At 43.6% G+C, this 10,772-nt stretch overlaps 1 protein-coding gene across 1 annotated transcript; it reads right to left on the bottom strand.

Moving 5' to 3' along the window:
• Nucleotides 1–2,096: 2,096 nt before the first annotated feature.
• foxf2a (forkhead box F2a) lies at nucleotides 2,097–7,854 on the bottom strand. Its single transcript, XM_037084139.1, has 3 exons — nucleotides 6,963–7,854; nucleotides 3,926–4,946; nucleotides 2,097–2,269 (listed from the first exon to the last, which is right to left on the bottom strand). The coding sequence occupies exons 1-3, from the start codon at nucleotides 7,767–7,769 to the stop codon at nucleotides 2,097–2,099; spliced, it is 2,001 nt and encodes a 666-aa protein (XP_036940034.1). The 5' UTR covers nucleotides 7,770–7,854.
• Nucleotides 7,855–10,772: the final 2,918 nt, after the last annotated feature.

Below are 10,772 nucleotides of genomic sequence, written 5' to 3' on the forward strand. Positions count from 1 at the left end.
CAATAAGCTGGAAATGTGTTTTCTTTATATGTCAGAGAACTGGATCAATAAGAGGGAGCGTTTATCTGTAGGGAAGCTGAGTTGCAACATGTGTATCGTAAAACAATTTATCTAGTAGCGTGAGCGTAAGTAGAGGAAAGTTATTTGCTAGATTTGAAGAAAAATGCCTCTATGATATTTTGTCATAGTCAAAGTTACGGACATATATTCAAATCAAGCACTCGTGTGGCAGTGAACCGAATGTTACAGCAAACTTGTCAAGGAGTCAGAGGTGTTTGGCTGCAGGGCCGAGAACAGGACCCCTTCCTCCGGCCCTTGAATTTGGCAAATTTAAAAAAAAATATCCAGGAGGACAACAGGTTGTGTGAATTAGGAGAAGACGGGAATGAATCACATTTTCATCCTCATTATGACGAGTTAAGACCTCCTGCTCTGGGCGAAACGTCTGCTCAACATGCAGACATTTCTGGGGGTTAAGGGATGATTGCAGAATAATGGGATGGTTGTTTAATTGTAATACTTACAAGATGGCCTCTTTTGTCAAACGTCAAGATGGTTTATTTGTTTAGTGTTACAGGTCTGGTATTAGTGCAGGACAGTATGATAAAATGAACCACCATCATCACATTACTGCAGAAATCTCCACTTAAGTCGTTCATCTGTTAGACTTATTAAATGATCGTGTTAATGCTTCAACATGTAGCACAGAGCAGCTCGTGGCTGAAGTTTCATGTAAATAGAAAAGAAATATGATTTAATGAGCTGTGTTACTGGACTTATTGTTTCTCCATCGTTAGATCAGTTTTCCAGAATTTGTGAGAAGTCAGGGCTGGATTCATGGAGTATTCAGTCAGGAGGTAAATTCACTGTATGCAGCCCAAATCAGAGGGACGGCTGCATTTCACTCTAACTGATGTATCAGTTGATAACCTGGGTTGAAAATATCAGCTTTGTCTGTACTCAACTGTCTCAGATGACTCTGAATGATTAGTGTTCCATAACTTAAAAATATAATTTAAAAAAAAAAAAAAACTACAATAACCACAAGGGGGCGGTGCAGTCACGCGCAAACCAACAGGACTGAGCAAGTTGACGCGCCCTTTGTCTCCTTTACGTCTCTTTACTATCAATTAAATAACAGCCAATACACGACATTACAATGATATATTAGGCTCTATGTCATGCGTCACAAATCACATTTGAATTATCCTGCACGCATGATATGAGCAGCCACACAGGACAGCTCTCCTCTAAAAGCCTTAGGAATTTCAGCAAAACGCATGATGTTATAAAAGAACAACAACAACAAAAACAAACAAACAAACAAACAAAAAAACAAATGTTCATAAGTATCGATACGTTCAGTGCATCGGCTTGAAAATAAGAGAAGGTGTCTATTAAAGAAAGCACGGCAGAAATAATTGAGATTTAAATTCCCTGGTAGTGCGCACCGCAAAGACACCGTCGAATTTAATTTTAAAAAGGGGCAGATTGTTTTACACTAAATATTTTTCTTTTGGTCTCAAATCAAAGATGTGACGCACCAAGCGTGTTCCTGAAATGAAATACTGAAAGACAAACTGCACTGTGGAACGCTTTTCATAATTAATAAGATCGTGTGTGATCGTCTGTGATATGGCCCAGTAATAACAATGATGATGATGATGTTGATGATGATGACGATGAATGAAAAACAAAAGGACGAGAGGAGAGGTGCAGTGCTGACATTTATATTAAAAAAAAAACAACAACATTTTCATGAGAAACAATTGTTCCCCAAATACATAAAACACCTTAAAAATAAATCTCTTTATCGGCTTGCTGCAGAAAATCTGCAACAATTTCAACAATTTAAGGAAAGAAGCAAAAATGAAGTGCATGAATACAGAATAATTCAGGTATGTGTACGTTTAGTTAAATGTTGCTATTGCTCATCCGCGTGTGTTCGGTGAAGCCCGTCCTTCAAAACACCAACAGTCACCAGGTTCTGTTGAAAAAAAAAACAAAAAAAAAAAAACTCCACCTGAGGGTTGAATTTGAATTAAGCAGAGAGAAACAGTTTAAGGCTGGTTGGTCGTGTCTTCTGGTGTGTTTGGTCACATGACGCACGGCTTCACGTCCTGGTACACGCTCTGGTGATGGTGATGAAGCTGATGGTAGTAAGACCCGCCGCTGCTGGGGTGAAGAGAGGAGATCCCGTTCAGGTTCAACACGAAGTCCTTCCGGTCGCACACCGGAGCTGAGTGACCGGAGTATCGCGACAGACCCACTGGGACACACACACACACACACACACACACACACACACACACACACACACACACACACAGGTCAATAAACATTTTACTGTATCTAGATGATAATTTGTGGTTAATGTCTGTTAATTGAATCCAGTTTGGTAACACTGTGTGGTGTCTTTGTTGTATCTAATGGCTTTATACATTAAAAATAATGTACTAATAATGTGTTATATGTATATACATATTTATCAGATTATAATAGATTTATTGGAGCAAGCAGACGGTTGGCTAAAGTCATTTAAACTGGTGTTTAATCGTTTTATTTTGGTAATACTGCAGTGATAATTGTTGAATATGTTTTAATCTTTAAAAAGACATCAATAAAGGTTTTTTGTTTTGTTTTCACTTTGTTTGCGTTTTATTTGCACTAATCCATCAAGTCTGCAGCTGCAAATGCTGATACGTTGCACTTGTTAACACTTTATAAGGACAATCATTAACAAATGGTACATTTACAGTTCAAAAGATCCTTTATAAACTTTGTATTAATCCACTTTGAATGTAAAATTGCAGCTGCTTCTAATAATGCATTGTAAATTGTTAATAAACGCTGTGTAGTTCATCTATAAACACTATTTGCATGGTCACTGTAAAGTTGCAGATGATATTCATAACCCAATGTTTAATTGTTAATCAGTGATTTATAAATCATTTTAGTTTGTTTAAACCGTAAAATAACGTCACTAAATTTTGATTAACTGCAAATTAACCATTTATCGATGGTGGCTGATGTAAAGTGTGAACATGCGGCCGCCTGTTCGCAGGATTTCCCTCCTGATGAGCTTAAATCATCTAAATAAATCCTCCGAGTCAGTGGAGCCAAACGGATTTTTCACAGCTCACGAAGAATGTGCCTTTACTATCATAGTCATTCGTTTATGCAATATTAGTAACACCTCCAGTTGTCAAATGTGAAATTATCCATTAGGAGAATTTTACTCCAATTTGTCTCGTGTGTTAAAAGATGATGAAACACTCGGAACTGAAACACGAGAAGCAAAGGAAACAACTCTCTGCTGTGAATCCTGATTAATGTCGCTGATGTGGGTCAAGTTCGAGGCCTTCATGAAACTGAACTGAAAGGAAAAACAGTCGTGTTTCCATTAATGAGTATGTTTGTGTTCAGCGACGTTTCCATCCCTTCTTTACGCGTTGTCGCTTCAGCTGAGCACGTTTTTCAGCACGCAGGCCTCGAAAAAAGCTGCAGTGAAAAACGCAATCAGATGTTAAGAAACTAAAGTTCTGCACTCAGCTGTACTTGTGCAAACTGCACGCAATTCAACGATGCATGATTCATAATTATATTTCATGCACATTAGTTTGAGCTTGTATTTTGTTTGTCTTTTGCTTAATTCAACGTCAAAAACGGATTCGCAGGTGTATTTTCTGTTTAAAAGAAATCCTGAAAGTGTCATTTCTATAGACGTATTTTGCTGGAGTACTCGCGCCTGAAAGACTGGATTTTGGATTTTACGCAAAGAGCAGCGACTGAAAACTAATCCCCACAGCTTAGGATAATGTAAACCATGAATGTATGAGTCGTGGTGCAAACAGAAAATCTCATAATTCACATCATACAGATGCTGTTTGTTTTTGTTTTGTTTTTTTTCATAGTTTTTTTCTACCTGAAATCTCGGATGAGTCTCGCGCGTTATGGTGCATGTAGCTCTGATCCAGAGAGTAAGACGACATCCCCGTGTGCAGAGCAGAGGAAGTGGGACTGCTCGATGCCAGAGACTGCTGTTTGATGTACGAAGACACGCCAGGTGAACTCCAGTGCGAGGCTGCATTTGCATACGCAGACTGACAGTCCAAAGTGCCCACCATGGCTGGGGAGGACTGCAGGGGGCTGCTGCTGCTGTCCGGGCAGTAGTCCGCGTTAGAGGCCACCTGACAGGCGGACATGTAGGACGACCCGGTGCCTGAAGACATGTGTGGGACGTGGTGGCCCCCTCCGAGTCCGTCGTAGCCCCCCGGCACTGTGTTACCCATCAAGTCTATGTTGTAGCTGTTGTGACACGCCAGTGAGCCCGGAGGTGACTGGAAGTCAAAGTTTTGCGGCAGCATGGACGCGCCAAACCCAATACCGTTCATCATCCTGTACATCGGTTTCAAAGCTTGGCATTTCCTACGGAACCCGCGGGGTCTGCGACGAAAAGAGCCCTCCTCGAACATGAACTCACTGCTCGGGTCGATGGTCCAGTAGTGGCCCTTGCCGGGTCTGCCGAGACCTTTGGGCAGCTTTATAAAGCACTCGTTCAGAGACAGGTTGTGTCTGACGGAGTTCTTCCATCCCTGGTAGGAACCTCTGAAGAAAGGGAAGCGGGCCTGGAGGAACTGATAGATCTCACTGAGGGTGAGCCTCTTGCTCGGTGAGCTTTGAATTGCCATCACAATGAGGGCGATGTAAGAGTAGGGAGGCTTCTCGGGGCGCCTCAAGCCGGAGTTCCCCTTCTTCCATTTGGCTGATGCGTTCTGCGCGCTCTCCATCACCGGCTGTGCGCTCAGCAGAGCTGCGTTCACAGCGCCGGCCGCGGGGCTGGAGCGCAGAGGATTAGATGGATCCAAATGTTGCTTGGCGCTCTCGGTCGTCATGGCTGCGCTCGCTCTGTGTTTGGGCTCTCTATATCTTCCCCGGGCAACTAACTTTTCCGATGTTTAAACGCTATTAAAGGCTCCCTAATGCGACGATTAAAAGGTCAGAGTCCCTTTGAGGTGCTCTGCGCGTTTATAACCGTGAAAATCAAGAAACGCCAGCCGCTGTTCCTCGTTCCTCTCCCTGTCCATCGCTGGCAATAATCCCATTAGAGAGGGGAGATAAAGCTCCTCGACTTTGCCTGCGCGTATCCAGCCGGCCAAGCACAACCCGACCACCTATCAATTCTTAAATCTCTCTCTGCCCCTCGATCCCCCCCACCCCCCCAAAAAAAATCCCTCCAAGAAATCGCCAGAACTACTCCCTCCCCATCTGGCCACGATCCAGACTAGAAGCCGGACGAAGCGCAGCGGAGTAAGACAAATCTCCTCCCACGACTCACTGTCCAAAACACCTCTGAATGCGTTTTGTCAGACGAGAATTTGATCACTTTATGTAGGACGGTGGACGATATGCAGCACAGTCTGGAACACGTTAAAATCATCCCCTCTGTCCCTCACCCGTGCCTGACAGTGAGGATGCGGTGTTATTTTGTGAAGGTGCGCAGGGAGAAGGAGCCCCGCGGTGCTCATTTGTTTGGGGGATCTGTTCGGGGTTAGGACTCTGACATGAGAGGAAGCATGCTTTTTCCATCAGAGCGTGCCAGTGCCGTTACCACACACAGCGCACAAGTGTCAGTTTACCTCCTGGAGCCTGGATTACATCCACGGAGAGACGAATTGATGAGAAACTCTGAATAAAATCCCAAAAAAGAGTTTTCACATAGTAAAAATATTCCACTATCTTTTGCGCAACTGCTGTAAATAACCACTGTTGTGTGACTTTTTGTTGAGTTTTACGCATGACATTACAGGGCTAGTCACCACAACAAGGACGTGTGGAATTATTTCTCACACACACCAGCAATGTGGCGACACAATCTACCCGGAATATCTCCGACATCAAACCTGCGACCCCCGCTGCGTCCAGGATGCGCAGCTGCCTTAAAGGAAATTTGCTTTCTTGGCCTCAGAAGAATGGGCCCACTTGGAAGACATTTCTTCCTATTGTGGATCGGAGTTGACTTCGCTCAGGATGCACCATTTGTATGAAGCCCCTTCCTGCGCATGTGTGGTGACTGAGGCGACAGCTATTTGCAGCGCCAGACAGAAAACATAAATATTGGATGCCCTTATCCGGCTGCAGCGAGTTTTAATGAAGACTGGGAAGTAAATACTTATGAGGGGATTTATTTGTGCATCATTTAACATAGCAAAGGGAGAAATTAATAATAGATTGGAATCATTTTTATTTGTTTATTTGTGGTATTTACACCACTTTGCGTTACTGGGGCAGGATATTTTATTCCAGAAGCGCCTCCGTGTCAGTAGGAAGGAAACACATCTCACCTTTTCCTTGTGTTTTTCGAAATATGGACGAAAAGGCGACTTAACATTGAGAGTTTAGATATACAAAGAGGCTTTTCTTTTTCTTTTTCTTTTTTTTTTTTTTTTTTTTACAACCAATCCCCAGCAGAGCTCTCCAAGAATTGTGCTAGGTGGAGTCACATGAACGCACGCCCCGATTGAGACTGCGACACTGGCACCCAACAGGTGATAAAAGCCTCAAACAGGTGTTACAAAATACAACATTTAACAATCACAGAAAACACAAACAGTCACTAGTCAGTTTTTTATTTCGTTTCAGAGCACATTTTGCAAAAATAACAAAAGAAGCACACACAAAAAACAAGTCAGAGTCAACAGTCAAAGTGCATATTTTATATTTTCAGGTCAGTCCAGTAACATTTACAACAAACAACTCTGTATCAAATATCAAATCTTATGATGCTTTCAAAAGGAAGAGGTACAAAAAAACAAAAAACAAAAACAAAACAAACAAAAAAAAACAAACAAACTAGAAAGTGTAACGCCTCGCCACCAGAATAACGTCCATCGTCAGTGCGCATTGATGATCTTTAGTCATCAATTCCAAAAAAAAGAATAAAAAGAAAGAGTCCGAGTTCATGTGTGATACCGCCTGACTGTGTGCGAGAGCAGCCCAGCGTCGTATGCAGCAGCACGGGAGTCCATAACGCACGGTGGCGTTATGTATGGGAATGACGCAGGTGCGTTTGAATGGGGCATCATGAGTTCAGTGTAGCGCAGCCAGGTGCAGGCGGGGAGGGCTGCCGGGTGCTCCTCGTGTGAGCCCCTCTTGAACGGCGTGCTGAGGATGCTGTCTATAGCGAATGAGCTGGTAAACTTGACACATGGATCAGTCCTGGTGGAGGGCGCAGCCTGCGGCTCCTCTGCGCGCTCCGGCTCCCTGCGGAACTTTCTGTCAATCCGCTTTCTCCTGCGCCGGAACACTCCATCAGCGAAGGTGTACTCGCTCTGAGGATTGAGCATCCAGTAGTTGTCCTTTCCCCAAGGTCTGGACGGATCCCGGAGCACTTTGAGAAAACAGTCATTCAGAGACAAGTTGTGCCGGACCGAGTTCCTCCAGCCGGTGTAGCTGCCTCTGAAGAACGCGAACTTCTGCATCAGATAGTCGTTTATCTCCGCCAGAGTCAGGCGTCCAGAGGGGGAGTCCCGGATGGCCATGGCGATGAGAGCGATGTAGGAGAAAGGGGGTTTGGGTCTCCGTGTGTACGGCTTGGGTTTGGCGCTGGCGCACGGAGTGACAGGTGAAGGGCTGTGCGCCACGCAGTCCCCATCCGACCCCAGCTCCTCCTCAGCGGAAAGAGGAGAGCGCACGCTCCCCTCTGCATCACTGGACATCTCCAAGTGCTTCATGTCAAAGTGGCTTCCACAAAGCACCTCCAGTTTCATCCTCTCTGCCGAAGTCTCCTCTTCGATTGTGCGTAAAGTCCGGACCTTTTGCGCCTCACTTGAACCCAATGACGCACTTTCTCGCTGTCATACCTGCCCGAGAGCTGAAGCCCGTCTCACCTACAGATGTGTGTGAGCAGGAATTTATAGCCGGCTCACCTCAGGACTAACCCAAGTGGGCGGAGTTGGATGGTTTGAAAAGACTTGGCGCATCGGGAGATATCTTCACATTGCGTGCGTGATTGTCTGCAATAAAAAAAAAGAAAAAAGAAAAGAAAAAAAGAAAGAAAAACTGTGGTTATAATAAAGGTTTCAACACGAGACACTGAAATGGTATTTATCTAAATAAGAGATGGTTCTCACTGACAACACCATTACGTGTAAGCCCTATTAGTGTCTCACCTGTGAAATGTGACCTGGCACACACCTCGGGACTGTTTCACCTGAGACAAGCAGGTGGCGCATGATTCCTTTGTATTTTGAAAGGCGTGGTGCCTGCAGGTGTAGCTCAGGCAGCCAGAGCTATCCTTTCATATTGGGACTGACATTATCATTCCCCTCTATTCTCTCTCCCTCTTTTTTTTCCACGTTCGAGTGCAATATGTACTCAGCTCTGTGTGAAAAGATGCTCTCCGTCCTCATTCACGTGCCTCTAGATCTCTTGACATCAAAGCACTGCGCTCAGGCATGCTCCTCAGATGTACCTGCCAACGCACCAGCCCACATAGAAACCATTGTTATTGTGTTACTCTCTCTTAAAACAAATAGTGTGTCCTTCCTGTGACAGTGCCAACAGAGTGGATTCACCCAACCAAATCCCCGATTGTGATTTATTGTCTTTCTTGAATGAGACGCCTTGAGCTTTTGGATGTCACACAGGGGATGTCACCTGTGATGTGAATCCAAGGGAGCAAGAGTGATTACGGCAACACAGGCCAACAGGTGAAAAGAAGATGAACTCTATAAGTGTTTGATTCTCGCTCAGGCCCGGGATGCTTCCTCTTCCCGCTCAGGTTCATCCGGCAGTCACGCTGAACTCGGCAACCCACACTCGCATAATTGATAGTCTTATTTCCGGCAAATTACCAGGGCAAATCACTGCTTTTATCGGTTGTGCTGCAACGCTGTCACCAAACAGACGAGCGGAAAAAAATATCCTCGCACACCACCTGGAAACCAGTGTTGACATCATACATACCAGCAGATAAGTTGTTTGGTTTAACATTTGTTTATGCACACCGTGCTTGTCAGGCCGTCCCTGCCTGCCAGGTTACACATGTTTGTGCTGGTGTGACTGTTTTGATTTTCAGGTAATAATCTGTTTGTTTTGTCTGCGACACCCAATCCAGGGTGAAGTCACTATTTTGAAAGGTAGGATTCCTGTAAGCAAACCACACAATGGCAGGAGCTCAAATACCATGTGTTCACTCTGGTGACTGCGTGTAGCAGCTTGTGAGGCTATCGAGTGACTGTGTGCATCAGGATCCACTTAATGAAAAACCTTATCTGTCAGGGCTTTACAGGTGGTTCCAGGGAGGGATGTGTGCTTTATATCCTGCCTGCCAAAATGGTACCACTTTCTATTTAGGCGCCTCTTATGAAAATGTTAATGGCTTTATTGATTTATTTACTACATGTTAGACCATTTGAACAGCAAAAAATGTATGCGAAAAATCTCTTTCTGAACATTTTTTTTAACACTTAGACATCAACTTGATGCTCAAAACTTTTTTAGCACCTGTCCCTTTAAGGCCGCCCCCCCTCCTCTGATTGGTCAGCTCACACGTGCCTGACTCAGCACCGCTACCAACATCAGTGCAGCGGTTTTACATGCCAAACTCACTGCTAGGTGTAAACTATGTAAATGTGTGACATGGTGACATGGAGTGATGTCACAAAGTCAGAGATTTCACAGCGTTTTCTGTGGGAGAGAGTAGCTTCAGTTGAACTTTGGCCTTTTTAACTTTCAAGATGTTTTATATGCACAAAAACAGCCTGTTAAAGGTCTTTGTATCAAAACTGTGTTATTACATACATTCATCCTAACTGCAAGGTGTCAGTAAATGATTCATTGATCGTTAATTATAGTTAAGTGTAATGTTGTGTGATGAGTTCATTTAGTTTTCTCAACAACAAAGAAAAGTAGATTAACTCGTTTGAGTAACTTGACTTGAACTCACAAAAAAGTTTAAAAATATAGGTCACAAGAGTTTGATACAAGTGTGAAAGGTTAAACCCTATAAGGTTACATGTTCTTCAGTCAATGACGCATTGCTGTAAATCATCTCAACTGCTGCCTCCTGCTCTTGTTGTCTCTCCCCCTTTTCTCTGACTCTCTGTCAACATTAGCGTTGTGAGATTTATGAGCGCATTAGATTACAGCGAAGCGCGGTGCCTTTCTGCAGACACTCCATCAGATAAGAGCTTTTCATTTTTCATTAACTCCTTTTTTTTAAACACACACGCAGAACACACCTGTAAGCCACGAAAAAAAGTACCGGATGAAGAATGTTGGAGCAGGGAAACAGCCCATCGATCAAACTCTGACGCCAATGCTGATCATAAGACTTCTGATGCAAATGTGTAACTGGATACAATATAACATCACTATCATTTCACTATCATATCATTTGATGATATCAATGGACTGATACTGTAAGACATCAGTGACTGAGACTGCGATTATTGCCGACACAGTTCAGTGACTTTTGGCACTGTGTTCTGTTCATAAACACTCAAAGAACTGATGCCAACAAAAAAAACTTGATGCACAGATTTATAAATATAGTATATCATAACTGATGCCTGTCAACACACATACAGTAATTTCATGAGAACTCAGTACATGTAGAACATTAAATATCGGTTGCTGACAATCACTTTCTTCCATAGTGTTTTTTGTTTGTTTTGTTTTTTTAATCTTTGAGCTCCAGTTAAACCGAACTGGAAGGTGACTGGACTTCATCGTTGGGTTATTCATGAAAGACACACAGTCACAAGCGC

Source organism: Acanthopagrus latus, chromosome 21 (assembly GCF_904848185.1).
Source record: "Acanthopagrus latus isolate v.2019 chromosome 21, fAcaLat1.1, whole genome shotgun sequence".
NCBI lineage: Eukaryota > Metazoa > Chordata > Actinopteri > Spariformes > Sparidae > Acanthopagrus > Acanthopagrus latus.

Coding starts and splice junctions, on each gene's coding strand:
- foxf2a (XM_037084139.1), bottom strand. CDS start 7,769: ATGAAACTGGAGGTGCTTTGTGGAAGCCACTTTGACATGAAGCACTTG. Junction 4,947..6,962: donor CAGTCAGGCGGTATCACACA/TGAACTCGGACT, acceptor ACATCGGAAAAG/TTAGTTGCCCGGGGAAGATA. Junction 2,270..3,925: donor AGACTCATCCGAGATTTCAG/GTAGAAAAAAAC, acceptor TGTGTGTCCCAG/TGGGTCTGTCGCGATACTCC.